At 28.2% G+C, this 26,532-nt stretch overlaps 5 protein-coding genes across 8 annotated transcripts in view; 2 read left to right on the top strand and 3 right to left on the bottom strand.

Moving 5' to 3' along the window:
* Nucleotides 1-113: 113 nt before the first annotated feature.
* On the bottom strand, nt 114-8,501 carry LOC127291030 (ras GTPase-activating-like protein IQGAP1). The gene is made up of 26 exons (XM_051319920.1): nt 8,281-8,501; nt 7,901-7,994; nt 7,474-7,708; nt 7,252-7,396; nt 7,011-7,168; nt 6,780-6,914; nt 6,518-6,602; nt 6,145-6,236; nt 5,839-5,989; nt 5,596-5,759; nt 5,403-5,537; nt 5,188-5,344; nt 4,871-5,116; nt 4,641-4,786; nt 4,251-4,394; nt 3,884-4,165; nt 3,603-3,767; nt 3,372-3,485; nt 2,875-3,209; nt 2,541-2,765; nt 2,044-2,434; nt 1,779-1,958; nt 1,515-1,644; nt 1,110-1,380; nt 707-988; nt 114-627 (listed from the first exon to the last, which is right to left on the bottom strand). The coding sequence occupies exons 1-26, from the start codon at nt 8,318-8,320 to the stop codon at nt 267-269; spliced, it is 4,863 nt and encodes a 1,620-aa protein (XP_051175877.1). The 5' UTR covers nt 8,321-8,501; the 3' UTR covers nt 114-266.
* A 186-nt stretch (nt 8,502-8,687) lies between these two features.
* On the top strand, nt 8,688-13,155 carry LOC127290533 (valine--tRNA ligase-like). The gene is made up of 16 exons (XM_051319171.1): nt 8,688-8,919; nt 8,992-9,184; nt 9,295-9,541; nt 9,667-9,895; nt 9,973-10,152; nt 10,241-10,365; nt 10,467-10,729; nt 10,883-11,111; nt 11,239-11,361; nt 11,438-11,545; nt 11,626-11,785; nt 11,879-12,147; nt 12,270-12,482; nt 12,558-12,669; nt 12,747-12,916; nt 13,017-13,155. Exons 1-16 carry the CDS (start codon nt 8,835-8,837, stop codon nt 13,119-13,121), a joined length of 2,811 nt encoding a protein of 936 aa, XP_051175128.1. The 5' UTR covers nt 8,688-8,834; the 3' UTR covers nt 13,122-13,155.
* A 203-nt stretch (nt 13,156-13,358) lies between these two features.
* On the bottom strand, nt 13,359-14,644 carry LOC127290539 (60S ribosomal protein L28). The gene is made up of 4 exons (XM_051319185.1): nt 14,492-14,644; nt 13,903-13,995; nt 13,589-13,831; nt 13,359-13,482 (listed from the first exon to the last, which is right to left on the bottom strand). Exons 2-4 carry the CDS (start codon nt 13,984-13,986, stop codon nt 13,396-13,398), a joined length of 414 nt encoding a protein of 137 aa, XP_051175142.1. The 5' UTR covers nt 13,987-13,995; nt 14,492-14,644; the 3' UTR covers nt 13,359-13,395.
* A 144-nt stretch (nt 14,645-14,788) lies between these two features.
* On the top strand, nt 14,789-22,561 carry LOC127290527 (AP-3 complex subunit delta-1). Its single transcript, XM_051319158.1, has 15 exons — nt 14,789-14,872; nt 14,970-15,073; nt 15,189-15,284; nt 15,763-15,891; nt 15,971-16,381; nt 17,868-17,941; nt 18,463-18,906; nt 19,002-19,229; nt 19,357-19,519; nt 19,658-19,840; nt 19,917-20,346; nt 20,418-20,686; nt 20,849-21,406; nt 21,504-21,929; nt 22,011-22,561. The coding sequence occupies exons 2-15, from the start codon at nt 14,978-14,980 to the stop codon at nt 22,101-22,103; spliced, it is 3,600 nt and encodes a 1,199-aa protein (XP_051175115.1). The 5' UTR covers nt 14,789-14,872; nt 14,970-14,977; the 3' UTR covers nt 22,104-22,561.
* Nucleotides 22,562-24,644: 2,083 nt separating this feature from the next.
* The window catches only part of LOC127290493 (transcriptional regulator ERG homolog), a 39,298-nt gene continuing 37,410 nt past the window's right edge, over nt 24,645-26,532 (bottom strand). For all 4 annotated transcript variants that reach the window (XM_051319095.1, XM_051319105.1, XM_051319086.1 and 1 more), the window contains exons 5-6: nt 25,692-25,929; nt 24,645-25,611 (exon numbers count right to left, since the gene is read on the bottom strand). In XM_051319095.1, coding sequence (XP_051175052.1) covers nt 25,275-25,611; nt 25,692-25,929 — 575 coding nt within the window. In that variant the 3' untranslated portion in view covers nt 24,645-25,274. The remainder of the gene's footprint in view (nt 25,612-25,691; nt 25,930-26,532) is intronic.

Below are 26,532 nucleotides of genomic sequence, written 5' to 3'. Positions count from 1 at the left end.
ATTAATAAGTTATTAAATAAAAGGAAAAAAGTTTTTATCTCCAATTATTTATTTTCAAAAATAATACCTTAATTATAAATTAAAATTATCATTCAAAAAAGATAAAAAATTAATGAAAATAAAAGCGTGCATGACTTTATTAACTTAAACTTTAGCACATTTATGAATTTACAATTTTATTACCTAAAAGTGATGACACACCACTTTACAATATCAATAATAAAAATAAAAATATATTAAACATGTATGAAGATGACACAAAAATATTAATTTTTACCATAAAACTTTCGATTTAACAAAAATAGCAATAAATTAACATTAATTTTTGCTCTTCCAAACATATCCATAACCGGATAACCTTCGAATTGAAGTTCTAAAAGCTTTTGAATATTAATATCAATTTTTTCTATTTCAACTCCCATAAATTTGCCTTTTACAGTAAAAACTCCATTGTTTTCAATGGGTGTAATTTCAAAACTGACATTTTTAAACTGACTATGAGGAAGACCTTCTATTTCCAGAAGTACGCCTTTTTCCTGTAATTTAGCGCCAGTGTATTTCAATGTTGTTCTTGATTTCAATTTTCCATGATTATTCTTCTCATTTAATTTCATGGCATGTAGAGAACTATTAGCAAAAGTAATTAATAATTAAAATATTTTCTATTGCAGAATAGAAATAATTTAAAATAAAAATAATTAAATACCCTTTTCCAGTGTGAAGGTTTTCAAGACACCGTTGAATATATTGATTGTAGTATTCTACTTGTTCTTTATAGTAGTTATATTTTTCCTCAAGCTGGTGTTTTGTTTCCTGTAGAGTTTGCAATTCTTTGTTTCGGAAAAGTCGATACTTTCCCTTATTGCACAAGTCTTTAGCAACTGCTGTCACTATATTTTGATAACCATCTTTTTGTGTTACCAAACCATCAAGTTCAAGTTTATTGAGATAAGAACGCAGTTGGATTTTGCAATCGTTTAGAGAGAGGCTAAAAGAAAATATAAGTTTTTTTAATTTTAAGAATTTTGCAAAGGTCAATTCAACCCTTACCTCTTTTTCAGAAATCTCAAAAGTAAAATATAATTTAGATAATGCATTTAATAGATTACCTATTGTGAACTGCATTCAAATTAGAAATTATTGATAAATGATGATCATCAGTTAATTTTTCTTGGGCGGGTAATAAAGTAGACTCCAGTGCTTCAGATAATGTATTACCCTGTAAAAACCGCATACAAGAAACTAAAAGCTCCTTAGTTTTAATAAAAAGTTTATTTAAATTTAAATCCTCATTCTCCGGAATTTCAAATTTATTCGTAAGCGTCAAGCAAACTTCAGCTTTTCCATGTCGAAATAAAACTTTTTCGTCAGTTGAAGGATCTGAAATATGACAACTTAATATAATTTGGTAATTTGAAAATATATTTTAAGGTATAGATTTATTTTACTTATATTAAAGAGTAGTTTAAAACTAAATTTATTTTATACAAAAGTTTAATAAATGTTATTAATACCTAATCCCAATAATGATGCAACAGTTGGCGTTGAACCCAAATCTTCTAAAAGTTCATGTAGAGGATCTAATGGATTTGGAGCAATTTGTTCTTGATATTTTGACACAAGATCATGTGTATCACATATTTCCTGTAATAATAGTTTAAATTATATTTAAAAAATTAGCTATTTTTCAGAATATTCTTTACTATAAATTTATATGAATTTAAGAGATCGGTTGAAATCTGACGTGAAATCGCCTATAATCATTGTTGAAGACTTACCTGCAACGAGATATATATTTCAGGCTTTTCAATTAAAGTAGCTTCGGTGTATTCATGAATTTTAAAATGATCTTCCAAATCTTCTATTTCACAACAAAGTCGAAAGAATTTCTTAAATTTTTCATGGCATTCTATTATAAATGGATTTAAACAAACTAAGTGTGTTGCTTCATCACCGAACTAAAAAAATGAAAATTAATTGAGATTAATACCTACAGAATTTAATTTATAAAATAGATTATATATATTATTATTAAAAGCTTACTCCTTTTTTGGATGCTGCAAACTGCAAAATTTTTGCAATACTTGCAAGATTTCGTCTTTGATCATTTGACAAAGATTTGTCGATAGGCAATGATATTATTTCAAAAGCATCAGGTGCAACTATCGCTGCATTAATATAGTGATAGTAAATAAGATTTCCAATAACTTTTAACATATCTTTTTCTAATGCATTTGGAAATTTTTCAGTTAATGTTTCATTTAAAACTTTGGACATATATAACATTCCATAGGGAATTAAATTTTTTGACGCAATTATTCGTGATAAAAGTTCTTGTACTGTAATTTGTAGTAATTTTAATCCATTGTTCAATCTTTTTCGGACTTCGTCATATTGTAAAGCTTGTTGATGAGTAACTGTATAAGGAAGGTCTCTAAAATCAAAATTTTTCTTATTATAAAAATAAGTAAATCACATTAATTTCCAAAGCCCATCAAAATTATATTCTTTAGAAAAATGAAGATTAGAATAGAACTCACAAAGTCTCTCCTGTTTCCATTTCCAGTTGATTACGCCAACATTTGTAAATATCAACAGGATTAGTTTCAATATTAATAGTTTTATCCGAGAGAATTTTCTCAATACATGGACCAAGAATTTGACGCAAAGCTCTTTGGCCGTTAATTTGCCTTGCATAATTGACAGCCATTTTTAAAACAAGAGGATTTCCTGTTACCACTTCAGAAGGCCTTTCAAATTTACATCTGAGAAATAATAGAAATAATGTTAGATGTGGACCAAAAATACTTTTACACACAGTAGCAATTTAACCTAGAAATAATACTGTATACTTTAATTATATAAATTGATTACCTTATTTCTTCTCGAAGAGCAGTTCCTAAAAGTTTTAGTAGCAAATACTCTTCCCTAATATTTGAACCAAAATTAAAGAGAGTTAAAATAACATTTTGCAAAAATTTGTTTGATTTACTTTGTGGTAATAAAAATAGTAATTTAGATAAATAAGTAGGATTTGTCTGTAATGCATAAAATAAATGTTGATATCCTTCAAGCATTCTACGTCCTTCTTTAGTAAGAGATCTCAGTCCTTTGGAAATTGTTGATTCAGAAAAAGAATCTTTACGTGGCCTTTTTACATGTTTTGTTTTCGCTAAAGATTCTAAATTTTTTCCATGAGCTACGACATCCTGCATTTAATATTATATTATTAATATTAATTTAAAGATCATTTAAAAAAAAAAATTATTTTCTATTCGACAATACTATCTGCATAAAAATTATGTTGGTTGCGCGTCAAAATATTTTGGGTCCCGAAAAATGATCATAAAAAAATAATCATACAAACGAACCTTGAGAGTTATCCTATTTTGAATTAAAAGTCCAATTTTTATATCCATACTATCCAACAATTGGGATAAATTTTGGTTATGTCGGATTAATTGTACAACATCATTTTTTAATTGCTAGAGAGTAAAAATGGGATATATTTAAAATTAATTTTATTATTTAGATAATTTTTTTAAAGTTATTTTTCTAATAGTTTAGAATGCATTATATATTATTTGTCTAAGAGTACTTACTTGCAACTGAAGATCTTTATCGTAATCTTCAGAATTAAAATTTAGAATTGCAGAAAATCGTTTAACTACTGTAAATGGTGGTTTATCTAAATGCAAAAGTGATTGAAATGCTTTTCTAGCTACAGTTCCGCGCCACAAAGCTTGAATTTTAACTACTTTATCTTCCTAGAACATTTAATGCAATTTTTTATAGTTATTTACTCCAAAAAATGTAAAAATGTCAAGTTTAAAGCAAAAAAATAATATATTATAGTGAATGATATGTTTATTTAAAGACTTACATATTTTTTGAAGTACTTTAATGTCGATATTTCTTCCTCTCTATCGTATTTAACTTTTGTGTCAAGATAATTTTCATTGTATTTGCGTGCTAAAATAGCTCGCCACCAAATTTGAATTTTTTTCACTTTATCTATATTGTCGTAAAAATGTGTAAATCTGTCAGAAATACTTTTACGAAGTAAATATCCTCGAATACGAGCTTGAAGTAGAATAATTGTTAAATCCAAGTTATTATATGATAAATCATCCAGTAAATCACTATTCACCTCTTTTACTAAATGCTACAAAATAGAAAATATTTAGTAAACTTAAAAATGTTATTAATCACTCAGAAACAAAAATTTCAGTTAATATTTTAATACTTACCCGAATATCTTCATATGTGAAGTAGAATGATTCTGCTTCATTTAACGGATAATCCCAAGTATAACTCAAATTTTCCAAGTCTAGAAATGATTCATTTCCTTCAGGAGTAATATAACGAACGTAAGGACAGGCATTCTTTTTTTTCTGTAATTATATAAATTATATAATAAAAAATAAAAATTACACGAATTTTTTATTTATTAAGGTTTACTGACTTTAGTTAAAATTGCAATTATTAATTAAAATACAATTTCTTAATTTTTCTTTCACTTGTTCATTCGGAAATTTAAGAATCCAGTAGAGAGATAGGTGGCAGAGAAGAAAAAGATCTTTAACGAAGAATCCAAAAATTGAACCCGCATTTTTTAATGAAAGTTATAATTATAATACCTTTTCTTTAAAAAGCTTTGCAAAAGCTACATTATATTTTTCATCATTTCCCTCTATAATTTGTAAACCAATCATTTTCAGCCAATTTGTTGTAAAAGAAATGTTGCTCTCTAATCCTTTATTGAATTGTGTTAATAAGGCACATGCTGCAAACAACATAATTTCAAAATTTATAACATTTTTCTTTTATTTATTTTATTAAAGTTAATTGGGTTACGTTAACTTCTTACCTGATTGAACATTTTTTGCTTCAATAGCCACTGTATTGGTCACTTGTTCAATATCTTCTAACCACAATTCGGAACCATCTGAATGTTTCTCTTCAAGACATTTTTTAAATAATTTTAAATAAAGCGATGTATCAGAAAATGATACAGGTTTTTTTAATGTTAATAATGAGCTTTGTAAAATTGACATCATTTCATCTCGATTGTTATTTTTTACAGCTGCATTTAAATGACTTAATGCCTGCAAAACTGAGACAAACATTTATATTTTATAATTTTTACAATTTATATTTTTGATAACTAATATTTAACAAATTTACCTTCATTGTCATTTGAGCATTGTTGATTTACGAGGTCAACACTCTCTTGTATGTCATTATATGTTAATAGTCGACATCTTTCATCTGAAATCTGTTTTTCATAACAAACCGCCGTCAATGCTTGAAAATATTTGACTTTATTATCTTCATCTAAATCCTATAAAAAAAATTCCAATTAATTTACTTTTCATTTTTTTTTAAATTATACAACATACCATAACGTGTGCTTCAGGACAAGATAAAGCTTGATAAGTTAGTATTGGACTTCCTGTTTCTATAGCCTTTGTTATGGCTGCAATGGTTGACAAAACTCGAATGCTGACTACGATATCTGTATAAGATACACTTCTCTGCAAAAAATTTCTTCTTATTTTAAGAATATTGAATAATAAAATTTAATCAACATACCTGTGACTCAACACAATCTATTTTCATTTCTTCAAAATATAAAGGCAAAGCAAATTCTTCAACATTATTGGACAAACCCAGAGTAGAATTTAATACAGCTTCACAAAATTGTTCGAAGTCATTCTCATGTAAAGCTTTATTTATTTCATTTAAAGCAAATGCTTCTGTAAATTAATAAATTATTATTTATTAATACATATATTGAAAATTTGTTTACAAACTAAAATTGAATTCAAAACTAACTCTTAATCTCTTGTAACGAAACTGTATTTGCTTCGTTTACGGCTTCCTGTAGGAGTTTTTGGAAATATTGATAATTGTCTTCCCAATTTGAATTTTCCACCAATTTGGCAACTTTTTTCTTATAAATATCAACATTATCGTCATAAATATTCTGTAATTAGTTTAATAAAAATTAAAGTTTACACACTTAGTATTCTCCTTACTGGAAACATTATTCAGGGTTGCTACAAGAATAAATTTTTCAATTTCCCTGACAAAAATTTCTTATTTCATTTAATGAATTATAATAGAAATCTAATATTTTACCATAATTTGAAGTGCTGGATCATTTAAGGCAGATAGTAAATATTTCTTGCCATAACATAGAGACTCTTTTACGTTACGTAGAGCAGATTGAACTGCAAAAAAAATATGAAATAATATAGTTATAAAAAGTAGTTAAAAACTAAAGAAACGATTAAAGTAACATAAGGATCACAGTAGTATTTTTTCTTAATTAAAAATAAAAAGGAGATTTACTTTTTACTTAGTTTTGGTTAACTGTTAATCAGGAACTTAATTTTTGATCGCACGATATTTTTGGTAGAATGAAATTTGCTGAATATTCATGCTCCCCAAATATGTAAATATTAAAAAAATAATTTTTTTAACTATATGTAATTAAAAAACAGGTACTCACCATTGACGTGATTAATATGCCCCTGAATTTCAACTTGAGTAAGAAGTTCGTCATATACATCAGGTTCATAACTTTCATTAAATGACTATTTAAATAATTAAGAATTATGTTAATTATTTTTTATATGTTGCTCTTTTTTCTATTCTAATTATAATTTTATAAATAATTAATTAATTTTTGTAATCAATTAGTTTATTTAATCAAAATTAGTGCATATCATTAACACTAATAAAATATATAAATATGAAAATTAGTTACTGACCCTATTAATTGCAGCTTCTACTTTCGTCTCCTTTGCTTTTATTAAAGTTTCATAATAACAGTTTATATTTTCAGCCTTAATATTGTTTAAACGAGCAGTTTTATTTTGCATCTGGGTTAACATTGCATTATGATCCTTCAAGTAAACAATACAATTTTTGTTATTGTTATTAAAAATTAAAGTTAAAAAAAATATATGTATATCTACTTATTCTTTGAGAACTTGAAATACCTGATTGGAGAGAGATTGATTGATAGCAATTATTGCAGCGTGTAATGCAGCGGTGTCTTCTCCCATATCATTAGTCAAAAGGCCACCAATTTTTTGAAACGGTGGCATTTGAATATTATATTTTTGCAATTCTCTACTAACAGCATTGATTTCTTCCTCTATTAAAAAATAAGAATTAAACTTTTTGTCAAATTTTAAAACTTAAAAGAAAATATATTTTGTTGATAAATTGTAAACACACCAGTAAAGTTTACTTTTCCATACAAGTCCTGAATTTGAGGAGCTTTACCCAATTTAAATAAATGTGAACTTAATGCATGAATGCAATATATAACTTTAGGCATATTTTTCTTGTCGTAAATATCTGTTGTTTCAGGTTGGAAGGCCTAAATAAAAATTTTTTTAATACTAAAACTACCCTGATATACTAAATATATATATATATTTAAGAAAATTATCATACTGTAGGTAGTTGTGTTAATTTCAAGCTTTTCAGGAAATGATTTATATTGTCCGTGTGTCGAAATTGTAAACCAGCAACTGTATATCGTTTTTGTTCGATGTCATAAATTTTGTTTAATGGAAGAGTCTCTGGAACCATGAAATGGCCAAGTTTAGCTAAATATACTCCATTTCGCAAATTTTCCTCTAATTCTGTGCTTGGTGGAAGTTTTTCTCGTAAACATGATTCTAACCACCTAAAAGATCATTTGTTGTATTGATTTATTTTCAATGAAAAACTATATTTTGAACAAATTAATGTACTTGACATAGAAAAATCAATCGCCCCCCCATATGAAGCGATATATTCGATTTTATCTAATTTTGTAGGTTCAGTCTACTAGGACTCAAAAAGAGCACTATGCGTGTTATTTTAAATTTTAACTTACTTTTTAGCTTCTTCAAGATGACATAAATACTCATAAGCAAGCGTCTTGTGTCGCTGTTTGTCCATTTCCTCACCTGACTGTGGTAAATGATCATCTACAAAAATCATTTTTTGCTTATAAAAAAAAGTTAAAATAAAATAATCTCATACTTATTAAATTATTTGTGGTATAATGCCATTTTCATAAAAAAAAAAATTAATACTGAGACGCATTCTTTTAGACCTTTGATCTATCATGATTTAAAGTTTTTTTAAAATTAAAATTCGACCTCAAATAAATTACGCAAACAAATTTTGTCCAATTATTCTAATAGATTCAGAGATAAATGTAAAAAAATTAAATTTACCTGACTTAACAAGAATATAAATAAATGTACTTACGACTCTCACATTCTACTTGAAAATTGTGAATATTATCCATTTTTAATTGCTTTCTAAATTAAATGTTTTGGCAACTTTATTAACATGTTAAAACTTTCATTATAGTCATCACCTCCTTGTACATTTGTCCAGTAATTAGAGTTTTATTGTTAAACATTCGCAAATAATACACAAAACCGGCAAACAACTGTATACATTTGTCAGTTATCTTTGAAATTTTAAACTGTTTTTAACTAGGTGTATGTTATAACTAGATGAGCAAATTACTTATAATAAAGAAGAAACTTCGAAATATGAATGGAACGTTCCAAATGTTTCTAATTCAGACATGGCACATTTCGGATGTTCCACTTTATATAACTTACTTCAGATTCCCTGACCTGTTATATATATATATATATGTATATAAGAGCGGTATAAGCAAAAATATAAACATGGATTCCTAACCAAAAATAAAACATCGGAAGCAAAACCTAATTTTTTTGAAAAAAAGGAGGGTAAAGTCTAGAATGAAAATAAAAATATAATTTTTAAGTACTTTGTATATATTAACAATGAACGGGAATCGTGCTTTACTACTTGTACATCTTAAATGGTCACATGTATCTCGTCGCATGTTATCAGAAAGTCGATTAACTGGTAAACAAATAAATTGTTTACATTTTTTTCAAGTAAAATCAGAGAATATATTATATTTGTTTTTATTTTAAGATTTCCCAGTCTCTTACAAACCGAAAGAAATTGAAGAAAAATGGTACGGACTGTGGGAAGAGAAAGGATATTTTAACGTAAAAAATGATAAAAATTGTCATTACACAATGATTCTACCACCACCTAATGTAACTGGTAACTTACATTTAGGACATGCTTTAACAACAACTGTACAGGACATTCTTGCCAGATGGTAAGTTACTTTGTACTATAGAAAAACTGCAGAGTATCACGTATTTATTTCCATTGTAGGTCAGTTTACTTATTATCTCATTCAGTAATTTTTCATTTAAAAATTGTCAGGCTCCGAATGAAAGGCGATTCTGTGCTGTGGATTCCAGGCTTGGATCATGCTGGGATAGCCACTCAAGCCGTTGTTGAAAAATATTTATATAAAACTAAAGGTATTAAACGACATGATATGACAGAGGAAGAATTTTTGTCATTTATTTGGAAATGGAATGAAGATAAAGGGTCTGCAATATATCGTCAACTAAGAAAATTAGGTGCCAGTTTGGATTGGTCAAAACATTATTTTACAATGAGTAAGGTAAATTTAAATATACTATTACTTTACAGTGATATTTTTAGTATTAGACATCTTTTGTAAAATAAAAAGTACTATTGATTTTTTCATTTAATACTTTTAAATTAATCTGTTTTTACATTTTCTAGTCTCACCAGGAGTCAGTTACAGAAGCATTTATTACTTTATATGAACGAAATTTATTATATCGAGATAAAGCTATGATAAACTGGTCTCCTTCATTATGTAGTGGAATTTCTGATATCGAAGTTGATCATTTACGAGTTATGAAAAGAACAGATATAGAAGTTCCTGGGTATAAGAAAAAAGTTACATTTGGTCAAATAGTAGATATAGCTTATAAATTAAAAGACTCAGGTAATTTAAAATAATTTTTATTCTTTTTTAATATAACAAAATTTTATTAAAAAATAGAAATCAATATGTGTATACAGATGAAACAATTATTGTGTCCACTACCAGGCCAGAAACAATATGCGGTGATGTAGCTATTGCTATTAATCCAAATCATACATTATATAGTCGATACATTGGACGTTTTGTAAGTCATCCTTTTAAAAATTCATCTATACCTGTAATAGCGGATGATTCCGTTTCATTGGAATTTGGTACTGGTAAGTGTAATTACAAAATAACCTTGGTTTCAATTAAATTACTTTTCTGTTGTCGGAGATAAAGATAAAAAATATTTTAAATATACAGGTGCTATGAAAGTCACACCTGCTCATGATGTAGAAGATTATCGTATTGCCAAAAGACATAATTTAGAAATTATAAATGTAATTGGTGAGGATGGAAAAATGACAGAACACGCTGGACAGTTTCAGGTAGCGTGTATTGCTATTTCTTCTTATTGTACTTGAATTAAATATTATAAAGAATCTTGAACAAAAGATTGTAGTAAATAAAGAATTATATTTTCATGCAGAATCTTCCACGGTACATTGCTCGAAACGAAATAATTTCGGAATTATCTCAAAAGGGACTTTTAAAAAGTACACGCGATCATGAAATGATAGTTCCTGTATGCTCACGAACTGGTGATATTGTTGAATATATGTTAAAAGAACAATGGTTTTTAAATTGCAAATCAATGGCACAACTTGCAATAAGTGCAGTTCGTGATAAATCTTTAAAGATGGATCCACCTTTATACGAGGAAGCTTGGTTTAGTTGGCTGAACGATATAAAGTAATTATTTTTCTCAGCTCTAAATTTGTTATTTATTTATAAACTTATTTTTACAATTAAAGTTAACAAAGTAATAAAGTTTTGAAAAGTATTTTAAATAAACTTTTATAATTTTATTAAACTACTTTTATTATATGAATTTCATGATTTTAGAGATTGGTGTCTGTCTCGTCAGTTAATATGGGGTCATCGAATTCCTGCCTATCGATGTGATTATGAAAATCAGAGTAAGTGGCTAATTGCCCGATCTGAAGAAGAGGCATTAAAATTAGCTAGAGAAAAATACGGCAATGAAGTTGAAGTTAAACAAGACAATGATGTATTAGATACATGGTTTTCTTCTGCTTTATTACCCAGTTCTGTGTGGGGGTGGCCTAATCAAGTAACTATTATTTTAATAATATATTTTAATTATTAAATTAAAAAAAAATTAAAATTATTTTTAATGTTTGTACTATACAGTTTTTGCAATTTTATAAAATTTTGTGTAATTTTCTGTAACTTTGCAGACTGAAAATTTCAAGAAATTTTATCCTCTATCGCTTTTAGTAACAGGACAAGATATTTTATTCTTCTGGGCAGCCAGGATGACTATGATAGGACTTGTATTAACTAACAAATTACCGTTTAAGGTAAATAATAAAAACATTATTTTAATTAATAACATAAAATTTGAAATATTAAAATTATTGTTTCTTTTAAATTTAGGAATTATTATTACATGGAATTTTATGTGATGCTCAAGGAAAAAAAATGTCAAAAAGTGCTGGAAATGTAATTTCCCCAGAAAATGTTATAAATGGCATAAGTTTAAAGGTCAGTTCTTAATTTATTTAATCTCTTAGTGCATATGCATTAAGTATATTCAATTAAAATATATTTGTCTAAAATTACAGGATCTTAATAAACAATCTCAGGAAAGTCATGATTCGGGAATACTCAGTTTCAATGAGCTGAAACGAACTTTTTCTATAAATACTAAAACATATCCCAATGGTATTCCAGAATGTGGTGCTGATGCTTTACGGTTTACTCTCTCTTCTCTCAACATAAAAAGTATGTAATTACATTTTTTTTTATTTAATTAAAAACAGAAATTTGTAGAATAGAATCACCTAGTTTTAAATAATGTTGCTATTTATTTTACAGATTTGACTAACAGTTTTAATGTAGAGCAGTGTTTGTCAAATAAATTTTTTTGTAACAAAATTTTACAAGCATGTAAATATACTTTGCGCATGACCAATGATGATTACATACCAATTCCAACTGAATTAAGTACTTTGGATTGTTGGATTTTAAGTAGACTGGCACATATGGTGAAAATTGTTAACGACTCTCTAAGTGAAAAATCACTGCATAAAGCATCATCAGCAATCAAACAATTTTTATATTACGAATTTTGTGATTACTATATTGTAAGAAGTGATTAATTATTATATTCTTTTTATAATCTAATATTGATAATTTACATAACAATAATGTTTTAGGAAAAGGCCCTTATACAAAATATTATACAAATATTTATTATTTATTATAGGAAGGAACTAAATTAGGATTCCAAAGTGGAAAAAGTAGCCTTATATTAGCTCATCAATTTGCTCTTATTACGTGCTTAGAGATATCACTCAGAATTATGGCACCTTTTACTCCTTTTCTGACCGATGAATTGTATATCAAAATGTCTCAAAAGTGTCCAAATTTTTCATCTTTTCAGTCATTGATGGAAGCATCGTATCCTACATTTAAAGAGGTATTTTTAAAACTATGTTATCTAATTTTTATTTAAATTTTATTAGTAAAAAAATCTTGTACATTTTTTTTACAGCTACAGGAATATGAAAATTTAGATTTAGAAGAACAGATGAATACTGTCATTAATTCAATTAATAGAATCAGGGGATTGCTTACTAATGTTAGCAAAAAATTAAATTTTGAAGGTAGTACAACTTACAATACTGTGAAAGATTAAATTCTATCCTTACATATTAACATTTTTTTAAAAATTTTGTTGTAGTGCATATTGTCTCAGAAGAATATGAAATGCATTCTAAAAATATAAATGTTATAAAAGCAGTAAGCAAAATTGATAATATAAAATTATTATCCTCAAATAATTACGTTGAAAGGAAGAATAATTTGTGCGACAATACGATGCCTAATTGTTTGATTTATCTTATTGTGGAGGTAAGAGTGATATTTTTTTTGATTATTATATTTATTGTTTACGAATGTGATAAAAATAATTTTAATATTAAATTAGTTTAACTCAATCTTGTTTTTACAGGATGATGCAGTGTTTGAAGAATTAACATGTAAATTAGAAAAAAGAAAACAGAACGTAGAAAAAAAACTATTAAAACGTTATTCCAAATCTACGCATGTAGAATAATAATTAATTAAATAAAATTGCTATCAAGTTGTAATACTCTAAATTTATTTTTCTTAGCATGTCTTCTTTTTTCCTTAAGACATTGTTCCTTCTATAATTTAATTAGTTTTTAGAAAATTAAAAGGAAACAATTTTAGTTATTATATTCTTTTAAGTTGTTTCTCAATCATCAACAGAGAGGAGGTCGCATAATTTCCACTGTTATTGTTATATTAAGTTAAAAAATAGACATCAAAATTTGTGTACAAATACATTTATTTGTTTAATGATTACATCAATCGGCTTTCTTTACAATACGTGTCTTTTTTGCCGTCACTGGTTTTTGCGACTTCAGCACTGCACTTGCACGTCGTAGAGCGGCCTGTAAAGAATATATAAATTTATTTTAATGATAACACATTTATATGTATTGGGAGCTACCCCTAATAATTTATATCATGATTTTTTTTTTATTTAAAAAATATTACCTTGGTAAGATCTACTCGATACTTGTTAGCTGTGAGTAGAGTTTTCAATTTATGAAGAGCTCGCCGATTGCCTGATTTCATTGTACGCCTCACAACAGTTTTCGCGGGTTTTGAAGCAGATTTCGCCTTTTTGTATACAACTGTGAATCCTTTCTTATCTGGAGTATCAATGACACCCACGCTTTTGCGATGGATTAATCCAGAATAACGATAACTACTGAGATTTGTTAAATTATTGGGTTCCTGAAAAGGTGCAATGCATGATTAATCTGTTTTAACGAATTAGAAAAATAGATTAATATGAAAATACTCACAGTAGAAAAAGGCTTCTTAATCGTACGCTTCTTCAGGAGAAACGCATTATTGTTTCTAATTATCATCCACGTTAAGTCTGCCATTTTGATAATCTAAAATTGTAAAAAATGCATTCTTAATTGATTTTTCTTAAATGTCATTGCAAAAGTCCATACATCAATAAAATTACATTTTCAGTATGTAAGAGATAAAAACCACAACTCAGAAGAATAAATTTACAACAGTCATTGGATATTAACAACGCGCTTTGCTCAGAATGATAAATATTATAGACGATCATGTATTTCTAACCTTAAAAAGATTATTATTTACATACTAAATACAGTAAAATGACACAAAAGTAAAGCACAATTTTTTAAGTGTAATTTTAAGGGAAAAACTACTTAAAAGGAATAATTAGTAGAGTTCTCAAATTCTAAGCATAGTTTTTGTCAAGTACGATAAAAGGTACCTTATTTTCTTATCTAATATATATTAGACGTAGTTAATGCAATATTCTAAATAAAGTATTTGGTTAGTGCTATGATATGAAATACAAATACAATAAATTTTTGCCAAGATAAACGTTAATTTATTAATTTTATTTACCTTAAATAATTTAATGCAACACACCACGTTGTGCAGAAACTGTAAAAAGAGAACAAGGAATAACAATTTGTACTTAGATGGTAAACACACGTTGAATTTTCAATGCAGAGTAATGGGCGTAATTGCACGTAATTACACGTAATTGAAAACTACACTTTTCGATTGTTGCGCCTCAAGTGGTGAATTTTGTAAATATCAAAATCAACAAAACGTGAGTCTGTTAACCCAATGCCCCCACCCTCACAGATTAACTCCTCTTCTAGAACTGTTAATACGACCTTCACCCTCATGGTCTCTATTATTCTTGGGCCCATCCCTGTTTAAAGAGGAAGCAAAATGTCTGAGTTTTAAAGCTGGTTGAATATTTTGGGTTTATTGAAAGTAATTCATAAATAAGTAGAGTAAAAAGGAAATGAATTATACATATAGACGTATCTTATATGTGGATATATTTATGATTAATAATTAATTTGACAAGATTACATTATGGCTTTCCGCAAAGTGAAGGGAAATTTTGAACGTATGTTTGATAAAAATCTGACAGATCTCGTAAGAGGGATTAGAAACAATAAAGAAAATGAGGTATTTAACAAGTGGCAATATGTAAATTTCATTATAATGTTAATTGTTTCAATATAATCACTGACAATTTCTAAACTACTGTAGATTGTTTAAAATAAGATTATCGTTTTTTTAGGCGAAATACATTGCACAGTGTATGGAAGAGATTAAACAGGAATTACGACAAGATAATATTGCTGTCAAGGCAAATGCTATAGCAAAATTAACTTATGTATGTAAAATAAAATTTTAATTAACTACATATTTAAGAATTTTTCATAAAATTTTAGCATTGTTTGTACATAAGATTCAAACGGGTTTTATGATGAAAAAAAAAAATTAAACTATCAAAAAAAGAGTAATTAACTGGTTCACCGGCCTTTAAAAATTTAGATGAGAAGACTGTAAAAGTAAGAGAAAAAAGTTAACTTACACATCAAGAAAAAAATATGTCATGTCTAAGATTAAAATATTTCTTAATTTTTTTTTATAAGTAGGTATTATTTTAGGTTATAAATGTATTTAGTTAATATAAAAATGAACAGTATGTTTTGTGAGAGGCTTTTTATATAACTTTTTTTTCGTTGACATGATAATTCAACACAGCATCATCCATAATAAAAATATAAGCGATCCTAATTAGGCTAATTATACTTTATTTTTACTAATTATTTTAATGGTGATTGAAACTAAATTTATTGACTTTTCAGCTACAAATGTTGGGATATGATGTCAGTTGGGCAGGTTTTAATATTATTGAAGTAATGTCATCACCGAAATTTACTTACAAACGAATAGGATACTTAGCTGCCAGTCAAAGCTTCCACACAGAAACTGAAGTAATATTTTAATTACAAAAGTAAAAATAAAAAACAACACTATTTTATTTATCGATTTTTAATGTATGTTTAATTTCAGTTATTGATGTTGACTACAAATATGATTCGCAAGGATTTAAATAGTCAAACTCAATATGATGCAGGTTTGGCATTAAGTGGTCTTTCTTGTTTCATTAGCCATGATTTAGCAAGAGATTTAGTTAACGATATAATGACTTTGTTAACTTCTACTAAACCATATCTACGAAAAAAGGCAGTGTTAATGATGTACAAAGTGTTCCTACGTTTTCCTGAAGCTTTAAGGCCTGCTTTCCCTAGACTAAAAGAAAGACTTGAAGATCCAGATAGCGGTGTTCAATCAGCTGCTGTCAATGTTGTGTGCGAATTAGCTAGGAAAAATCCAAAAAATTATTTAAGTCTTGCTCCTGTGTTTTTCAAGCTCATGACTACATCTACAAACAACTGGATGCTTATTAAAATCATTAAACTTGTGAGTTAATTCTTTTACCTACTCTTATTATAGGTGTACCTGCACTATACTGTTTTTTTTTGGAATTAACAAATAATTACTTTCAATTTATCATACAGAAATAATTTTAAATGAATAATTCAATTAAATTTCGTAATATTTTCCGTACTCAGTTTTCAACATTAACGCTGATCGAAATGAAATTGGGTCGTCGATTGACTCAACCTCTAATTGACCTCATATCAAGGTTTAAAAATTTGATTTTGAGTTTTTTTTTTATTAATAGCTTATATTTAATTATCTTGTTAGACTTCAGAGTTGGGCAAATTAAAAACCATAACTAGTTGTGCTTAATCAATTTAAATATATTTATAGTAATATACTTTTCCGTCATAAGAACTTTAGGTTCATATTTAGTGACTTCAGAAATCCCTAAATGTAATTTTTTAAAATTAAAATCCATTAACCTTAACTATTAAAAAAAAGTAATAGTGTTCATTTGATATGAATATTATGCTTCTTCAAGATAAGGCAATTTGAACCACCGATTCATTTTCAAGACGTTATAATATTTTAGAAATACCCACAATCCCAAATTGATCAATAGCTCTCATGAAGTCTACTTTAAGACATTTTTTCTCACATATATTGTTTAATTATATGCCTTTCAGCTGAAAATTTTTACATGACAATACACACCTCACATAACCAAAGTGAAAAATTACTTTTATCAAATCCAATCGCGCATGCTTTTCTAAAATCGTTTCATTGATCGTAATAGCACGCGCTTTTTTTTAATATTATTTAAATGATTATTGTATCTTATTCTTCAGACCCTACTGCACCTTTTAAGAAAAAATAAATAATAAATTCGATTTTTTGAAAGGTTCACAGTGATCTATCTCCTTAAGATTATTGTCACTTTTAAATTCCTCTATTATATTTTTATTATCCGTAATTGATTTTCTAACATGTATTGAATGCATGTTTCAAGAAAAGACGTTACAATTAATGCAAAACAAATAACATTGAGTGTCTTTTTTACCCTGCTAGGTATTTAATTTTTTACCCACCATGAGTAATTATAGAAAATAAAGAAAAAAAAGAAATATAGATTTAATAATCTCAAAACTAGGACAAAATCGAAAAATAAGCATCACAACATTCAAACTTTAATTACCAATGAAAATCCTCTAATATAAGACACGAAAATCGTTTTTCAAATATAATTAGATTTAGAAGAGAAATGAAAAATAAAAAATAACTTCTTCAAACTTATGTGATTCAATTGTTTTTTTTATTTAAACAGTTGTATCTTATAAATTTATATGAAATAGTATAAATTAATTTTTTTGTAATTCTTAGAATACAGAATTTTTTTTATTTAAAGGCCATAAATATGCTGTATAATACAATACAATACAAGCGGAATTTGTGTATATAAATATACATTGCTCTAAATATGCTAATGTATGCGAGCTGTAGAGTATAATATTACAATTTTCAGTTTGGCGCATTGACACCCCTAGAACCTAGGCTTGGCAAAAAGCTAATAGAACCTTTAACGAATTTGATACACAGGTATATAATTTTCTATACTATTATTTTTTATTCTGACAGTTACCTTGCTGGAAATTCTTTTAAGGAATTAAAAAAAAATTGTACAAATCCACATAAAATCCTATTTTTATTAAAAGAATTTTCAGCAGAGTTATAATTTGTTTAGGCAGTTATTGCATTTAATATAATATTATTAAAAATTAATTGAGTAGATTTGACGTTTTAAACAACTGCGGGCGTCAAAAGCATACTTTTCGCCCGCTTTAAAAGCACGGAAAGTCGCGTTTATCGTGCATGTTGAATAAAAAATGTTTTTTCTTCTTTTTAAATATTCTTATCTTCCAGCAATGATTCTATTGAACACTGATATCAATTAAATTAAGATCGCAATCAACTGCTTTCAAATGTAAATTCTCATAATCATTTCTTGAAATGCTTTAGTGAAAGTTTTATAAGTTTGCTTATATTCAGCTATTTAATTAGATGCAGTTTTATTTTTAATGAATATTAAGAATAAATTGACGACTTTCTTTAATTTTCAGTACATCTGCAATGTCCCTACTTTACGAGTGTATCAACACTGTTATAGCTGTGTTGATATCGATCTCGTCTGGTATGCCAAATCATTCTGACTCCATTCAGCTGTGCGTACAAAAATTACGAATTCTCATTGAAGATTCAGATCAAAATCTCAAATATCTGGGATTGTTGGCAATGTCAAAAATTTTAAAGACACATCCAAAAAGTGTTCAAGCTCATAAAGATCTCATCATGCAGTGCCTTGATGACAAAGATGAAAGTATAAGATTGCGTGCCTTGGACTTGTTGTATGGAATGGTGTCCAAGAAAAATCTAATGGAGATTGTTAGAAAACTTATGGTTCACATGGACAAAGCTGAAGGCACAATTTATCGAGATGAATTACTCTCGAAAATTATACAAATTTGTTCTCAGAATAATTATCAGTTCATTACTTATTTTGAATGGTTAGTTTAATTCTTCATTTGATTAAACTTTATTTTTTCTTAAAAAGAAAATTAAAATTAATTTTTTGAAAACTTCAATATACCTCTCTGCACAGGTATATATCAGTCTTAGTGGACTTGACACGAATGGAGGGAACAAAACACGGACAATTAATAGCTACTCAATTATTGGATGTTGCAATACGTGTTCAAGCAATTCGAAAATATGCTGTTCAGCAGTGTGCCTTATTATTGGAGAACGCTTGCTTTCTTGCTGGGCAGCCTCGAGCAACAATGTCTGAAGTTTTATATGCAGCAGCGTGGATCTGTGGAGAATTTTCAAAGTAAGATGCGCTTTACTCTATAATTATATATTTTTTTAAGTATAAAGTGACTCATACAATTGAATAAAAAGCAATTACGGGCGATTATTTGTCTGCCATTTGTTAAAAATTGGGATAAATGTTTTAGCGAACTGGATGATCCATTAGGAACTCTACAATCAATGGTTCGATCTCAAGCATCATCATTACCTGGCCACATTCAAGCAGTGTATGTGCATAACATTGTTAAACTTTCTACTCATGTTTTAAATAAAGCAGTGCAAGAAAACAATACTGATGTAATGGAACAGGTTGGTTTCAAAGTTTTTTTTGCGTTTTTACAATTTTTATAAGACTAATTTTAAAAATCAAATTTAAAAAAAAAACTAATTTCTGAAGTAAAAACATCATATGTGCCCCTTATATTTATAAATTATCTTCTTTTACAGATCTTTCTTCTTAAGGAAAAACTTTCTGCTTTTATATGTAGTAGTGATTTAGAAGTTCAGGAAAGGTCAAGTTCTGCCGTTGCTTTGTTGGAGTGTCTAAAAGAAAATCCTGAACTTGCCTTAGAATTATCAAATGCTTTTGTTGGAGAATTAAATCCTGTAGCTCCTAAAGCGCAAAAAAAGGTAAGATTAAGGAACAAATTACTATTTTGTTTAATGATATTGGTGACTATAGAAATTTAATTGATAATTATTACAGGTGCAAATTCCATCTAACTTAGATTTGGACTCTTGGATTAATAGTCCACCTTCTGATAATTCTGATTCAGAAGATCAAGATATGAATGAGATTTTTGTAAAAGCTGATAAATCTGATAGTTTTGGAAAACGAGATTCATATGAATTAAGTAATGAAGAACTTCAAAAAAAGAGAGAGGCAAGAATATTGGAACAGGAAAATAATCCCCATTATCTTAAAGTTTCAAGCAACAAAACTCCATTAACTTATCATAATTCTAATAATGATGGGGAAAACTTTGATAATATTCCCGTTGCCGAACTTGATATTCCTGTTTCGTTGAAAATTTCGGACTTTGGAAGTTCGAGAAAATATTTTAACATAGACAAAGAATCTAATAAAAAGAAGCATAGAAAGCTTGATAAGAAGAAAAGGTCAAAAAGAAGTAAAGGTATATTTAAATTTTTTGGATTTTTTTATTTATCGTGTATTTAGATGTTATTTACTCAAAAGTTTTCTTAGGTAGGAAATCTGGTACTTCTGAAGATGAACAAAATGAAAATTATCCGTCGCAACTAGTAAATACAGGTATAGGAGAATTACCGCCTGGAGCGGAGTTAAGTGGCAGTGATGATGATGACGATGTAGATGCAAATGATCCACATCGAGCTCTAAATATTGATTTGGATTTACCGTTGAGAGAGGATGAAGGTTTTCCAGTTCTGCAGCATCGACAAGCAGAAGAAAAGACTCTTGATGAAATTGGATCCACAAATATTAAGAAAGAAAAGGTATAACAAATTTTGAAACATTTATATTCATTAATTTTTCACGTTATTTCTTAAAAATAGGAAAAAAATTTGTAGGAAAATTTTGCAACTTATATAATCATATTAAATTTATTTTTGAAATGTATTAGATACATAGGTAATTAAAATCACTCGTTTTTACAGAATCATAAATCAAAAAAAAGGCGTAGGATCGCGAAAGATAGTCAATCAAATGAACAATTGAAAGAAGATAAAGGTATTAATCTTTGGTTAATGAGTCAGGGAGAAAAGTCAGAAGAAGTTGGAGAGAATACTGCTGTTATTAGGAAACACGATAGTAAGAAAGGTAAATACAAAAAGTCAAAGAATACCGAGAAACATGCGGAGGATGTTCATGAGCATTTTAAACACAAGAGAAAATCTAAGCAGAGTAAGGAAAAAAAAGTGAAGAAAACATCTGGTTATGAGGAAACAGCTGGAATTTCAACACCATCTAAAGAAATTGTATCCAATGATATTAAATTATCTGAAATTAATATGATTTCTCCTGAGATGAAAATTCCCATGTATCAAACTTTAGCTAGTGACAAAACAATAAATATGGTGTATGAATTAAAACAATTACCTCTTGAAACAAATAAAGTAATAACAGCTATTCTTTTAACTAATATTGGGGAAAATCTTGTGAAAGAATTGGTTTTTAATGTGTCCGACTCATCGACATTGAAACTTGACAGATCTGTAAGTACATTTTTTTCTGTTTCTGTTGTTGCGTGTAAAAAAAATTAAAAAATTCTCCTTTATTAGAAAAAACCACATTTATCTTTTTTATCTCTAGCCGCAAGACGAGTTCGGAATTAAATTGAATTTTCAATTGCTACCGAAAACTAATACTGAAGCTGAACTGTCAATTATTGTGTCAGATGTTACTTTTCCTCAAAAATTACGTGGAAGTCTGACTTATATGGTAGAAAGTGCAATAGGAACAGTACAAGAAAAGCTTGATTTTACAATGCAATTGTCGTGCAGTAATTTTATGATTGGTCATCTCTCTCATAAAGATATTCTTACGGAATTATTAAAAAGTGGACAATTAACGGCTAAAATTAAAAAAGAAATATCTCGATGTGAAGATTTTAGTGACGCTTTAAATAAAATTTGCCAAAAATGTCATCTCACTCTTGTTGAGCAAATTGACGATACAGCTTCTCTCTATGGACATTCCCTTCAAGGACACCACGTGTGTCTTCTGTTAAAACAAAACGTAAGTTGTAATGTAAAACTCATCATTTATTATTTAAATTAATTAATTCGATAATTAATCAATATTATTTTTGTTTTATAGAGCGCGATAGGTAATTTGAAGATTGATGGAAAAAGTGATAATAGCTCTCTTTTGACTGAAATCGTAAAGGAAATTGTAAAAGTGTTATCTTAAGATGCTCAGGTATATATAGTTTTCAGTTTTCTTGCACATATGTAAGGTACTGTATAAAAATAATTAACCAAAACTCTTCAAGAAAGAATTTTTTATAAATATTTATGTAAAAAATGGACCAATATTGGAGGACATTGATTGTTAAATATAATAAGAATAATTTTTTTACTTTCCATGAATCAGAAATTATTCGTAATGTACATAAAGAAAGATCATTTAATAAATTACGCAATCAGATTGTAATGAAATACTGATTCATTTTTAACTTCTTATAGTTTATGTATATTTCCGCAAATGTTTAAAGAAACAAATGGAAAGATCCTTGCAAACAATGTTTTGGAAACAGTGCAAAAAATAGAATGTTTAAAGTAAAATGAATAAGATAAAATAACTATCAAATACAACAATATATAAAACCAAGTATGTTATGTATTAATAAATAATATAAACAGGAATAATGTTGTGTATTACTTATTTTTATTTAGTCTTGAAATTTTTCTCAAAAGTTATTAATAATTTCGTTCATTCTTTGTAATAAATGAGAATCCGAAGTAGACTGCAAAGTTTCGAAACGACAGGACCTCATCCGTGAAAACCAAAGCATGACGACAGTTGGAATGGGGTTTTTATTTGTTTCTCTATAAACGATTTTAACGTTATTATAATTTCTACGATTGGAATGGTCATATATTATTTATGTGATAATTTCGTCCTAGGAATAATATAACTACCCCGCAATAAGCAAAAAAAATACTGAATGAAAAATGTCGTACACTCTTACCCTACTTTGAAAATAACTAAAAAGTTTGAAGTACCTTAGTCACTGCAATCCGAGATCGCTGTCTCCATCATCTGCTGCTTTGACCGACACCGTTTCAATATTAAAAGCTATTCATGATTTAATCGCGAGTAAATGTTTAGGTCAAGTCAATGAACGTGCTGAAAGGAAAAGTATGTAATTTCTTCTTCTTTTGCATTGCCTTGGAGGGATATGTTATGTATACTTTTGTAAATTTAAAATTGACTTATTTTTCATTGCCTGACGCAAAAGTTTAATAAACATTTCTGTATAAACATAACAATAAAATTCATATTCCTTTTTCAAAAATAAATATTTGGATAATAATTCATTTTTATTTTTCTTATATAATTTGTTCCAAAGAATGATAACTTTTTAATTTATGACAGTTTTGTTGAAAAATATTAACTATAAAGATAGAACACTGCGTACATATTTTTACAACTTAAACCACTCCACTTATATTAAATATTTTACATAAGGTTACAGCCATCGAAGGTATATGTAGAATATTGCGAATTTTTTCTGCTTACTGACAACTTAAAAAACAATAATATTTTATTTACTCTGTAGATAAATTATTCAACTATAATTGCACCAATTGTATAATTTTTTAAACTCTACTGAGGCGTTCCATGGAGCCGGTAACTCTTGACTTAGATTTTGTTAATTTACTTTAGGGTTTATTTAAAGTTATCGAAATGGTTTTTTAAATTGCCATTATTTTGCAAGATATTGTTATTTAAACTTTTACATGACTTTTTTCAAAAAATTTGATCATGTAATTGCCTAATCAAATGTTCTAAGGTTTCCCTCTTAAATATATTTGCATGGCTATGTACATATATAAGAACACATTGAACACTTCGGACTAGGGTAACTTGACTTCAAGTCTTAAGTTAGCGACATATTTCGGTTAGTCTTGTGTAATTCTGAATTTTATTTAATAAAATAAGTATGTATGCCAAAAAAGTGAAAGTTAAATTTGTCAGAAGGAGAACTAATTGGAATTTGAGATTTTTTAAAAATTTACTACTTTTAATACAGAAGCTGATAAAAAGTCATCTTTGGAACAACATTCAAATAACATTCAACTGGTGGATTATACCTATTCTCAGTGGGCACACTTGCTCAATAGACGTCCTGAGAATGTATTTTTGTGGACGTTCTTTGAACTTTAACAAAATACGTTTTCAGGTCGTCTTTAATTTCTCGCCATATGGTATTTCTTATGTAAACGTCATTGATACGTTCTAAAAAGGTTCTATGCCTTGCCAATTTACGTCTTTAAAAGTCTAAAAGACGTCTTTTTGACATTATGTATAGTATTGATTGCTTACAAGTTACAAGTGTTTTAAAATAACAAAATCTGGTATTCAAAAGTTGTCATCTTCATGGAACGCCTCTACTGCATAAAAATTTCACATTTAAAATTCAATTTGTTATAGAATTTCCACGGTCGATGCACATTATAACTTATAATTTCGATTGGAAATAATCGAATAATAATAACTTTTAAATAATTTACATTCTATTGTTCTTAAATTATCAGTTAAATTTTTTTTATTTAACTTAAAAAATCCTAAGTGCCGGAGGAATTTTTTTATCCTTATTTCCAAATCGGAAATTATAATTATTTTGATCAAGAATTCTTTGATCTTGTGCGTGTCATGGAATATGATGGGGTCAATAAATCTTTGAAAAACTATTCTCAAGGGTACAAATTTAAATACATATTTAAATTATTTTAAAAATATATTTATTTTTTAAACCCAAGAAAGTAGAATATTCCGCATACTTATTTGAAAACAAATGAATGTGTTGAAAAAGATAAAGTTGTACTATTAATTGTTTTATAACATATATTAACTTTTTTTTACAAGACGTCTCTCACGCTTGAGTTTAAGAGATAAAACAATAGTTAGTTCACTTACAGACTGTAAATTAACTGTTTCTTCACTACAAATAGATTTTGAAAATGTTCCCACTATAGTTCAGTCATAAAATTGAGTTTCTGGTAATTCTTTGGTGATGACAACTAATGCCAATATAATCCTATTATCCCAAGTCATCTTCAATAGTAAAATTGTAGCTAGCGTACTTGAGAATCCGCCTATACACAATCCTCCCTTTATATCCACCTCCATTATATCTCTATATACAAAGGTTTTGCACCATAAAAGATAACCGCTATCATCATCAGCAGCATGTACGCATACGATACTGTCAGATAGAGGAATGGCATGGAGTACACAGTTACCTGCTTAAGTGGCAATTGTACTACAGTGCACATACATGGAACAACAGTGACGAGACACTTGGAAAAGTATTCAACGCGGGGTTCCCAAAGTACCCCAATGCTCCGCAGTGGGTCATGCATAATGAGGATAGGAGCCAAGATGTGGAGGTACATGACCCGACGGTGTATGGTGGCTTGCGTAAAGATTCGCCCCAGGACTAGTGGACCAGTAACTTGAAGCTGACTGAAAAAGACCGCCAGGTACTGATACGGAGACAGAAGCAGCTGGCGGCGGCATTAGGTTGAGCTTCGCGTGTCCATACCCGGACATGAAAAGTTCGCTTTGATACTTGTAGGCCGCTGGGTCTGCTGTGGCTGGTTGTGTAGCTGCAGCCAAGCCCTGGAAATCGAACTTATACGCGTACCTCTTTCCATGAACTTTTGTCATGATGTTTTTGTCGTAATAGTACCTGAAATAATAATAAAATTTCTTAAATCTCCCGGATTAATTATCTCCTAAATTTATCAAACAATTCAAAATACAACCCACCTTAAGGCTCTAGATAATTTGTCATAATTCATATTAGGCTTAGACTTCCTTTCTCCCCATCGTCGCGCAACTTCATCGGGATCTGTCAACTTGAATTCGCCATTCGTTCCTTCCCATGTGATGCATGCAGCGTTACTAGAGTCTGACAAAAGTTCAAGTAAAAATTGCCATAGTTGAATTTGACCAGAACCTGAACTTGCAAGGCGACTGCTAGTCGCTCCAAACATTTGATAAGGATCTAAAAAATAAGCACAAGTTTCTAAGTTGACGAGTAGGAAGACAATTTAATGTACAATTTATTATACAGGTATACTTCAGGTGAACTAAACTGGTTTATAGATAAACTTTCTTGCCCAATTTTCATCAATTTGAAAACATATTTTAAACTATAATCTTCTTCTAAGTTGAATATGAACTTTACAACTACTTTTCCAATAAAAGAATGTAGCCCCTTCTTTTCTTAACATATACCTATTTATTACATGCTTGTTTCAGTGAGCTCCCTATCACCCTTAAAAGCTTCACAATGCGTCATCACGGTCGCTTACGGCTGCTCAACTATGGAGGACCCTACATCGTACAAAGGATACAATCGCGACTGCACAATAGAATAGAATTCGTTTGGATCATAATAATTTCAATTGAAAGAATGATCCTAAAGAGCTTTGTCGAGCAAATGTACTAATTTTTTTATTCATATTGATAACCATACTTCCAAATTTTTCATTTACATTTTTTAATTTAGAAAATATAGCGTCTTAGTTGGTTGAAAATTTTAGAAATTTAACGTTAGTTTCGTAATTAGCGACCTTAATTTCAGTAAAGCATACTTATAACTCTA

Source organism: Leptopilina boulardi, unplaced genomic scaffold, assembly GCF_019393585.1.
Source record: "Leptopilina boulardi isolate dan_hultmark-lab unplaced genomic scaffold, ZJU_Lbou_2.1 LbouV2_123, whole genome shotgun sequence".
NCBI lineage: Eukaryota > Metazoa > Arthropoda > Insecta > Hymenoptera > Figitidae > Leptopilina > Leptopilina boulardi.
The sequence above is the reverse complement of the archived record's forward strand: the minus strand, read 5'-3'. Positions and strand labels throughout refer to the sequence as shown.

Coding starts and splice junctions, on each gene's coding strand:
- LOC127291030 (XM_051319920.1), bottom strand. CDS start 8,320: ATGGATAATATTCACAATTTTCAAGTAGAATGTGAGAGTC. Junction 3,210..3,371: donor AAAATAGGATAACTCTCAAG/GTTCGTTTGTAT, acceptor TATTAAATGCAG/GATGTCGTAGCTCATGGAAA. Junction 1,959..2,043: donor TTGCAGCATCCAAAAAAGGA/GTAAGCTTTTAA, acceptor TCATTTTTTTAG/TTCGGTGATGAAGCAACACA.
- LOC127290539 (XM_051319185.1), bottom strand. CDS start 13,986: ATGGCAGACTTAACGTGGATGATAATTAGAAACAATAATGCGTTTCTC. Junction 13,832..13,902: donor TTAAGAAGCCTTTTTCTACT/GTGAGTATTTTC, acceptor GCACCTTTTCAG/GAACCCAATAATTTAACAAA. Junction 13,483..13,588: donor ATCGAGTAGATCTTACCAAG/GTAATATTTTTT, acceptor TATTCTTTACAG/GCCGCTCTACGACGTGCAAG.
- LOC127290527 (XM_051319158.1), top strand. CDS start 14,978: ATGGCTTTCCGCAAAGTGAAGGGAAATTTTGAACGTATGTTTGATAAA. Junction 15,074..15,188: donor GAAACAATAAAGAAAATGAG/GTATTTAACAAG, acceptor TCGTTTTTTTAG/GCGAAATACATTGCACAGTG. Junction 15,285..15,762: donor CTATAGCAAAATTAACTTAT/GTATGTAAAATA, acceptor TTGACTTTTCAG/CTACAAATGTTGGGATATGA.
- LOC127290533 (XM_051319171.1), top strand. CDS start 8,835: ATGAACGGGAATCGTGCTTTACTACTTGTACATCTTAAATGGTCACAT. Junction 11,362..11,437: donor CTAACAAATTACCGTTTAAG/GTAAATAATAAA, acceptor TTTTAAATTTAG/GAATTATTATTACATGGAAT. Junction 11,546..11,625: donor TAAATGGCATAAGTTTAAAG/GTCAGTTCTTAA, acceptor CTAAAATTACAG/GATCTTAATAAACAATCTCA.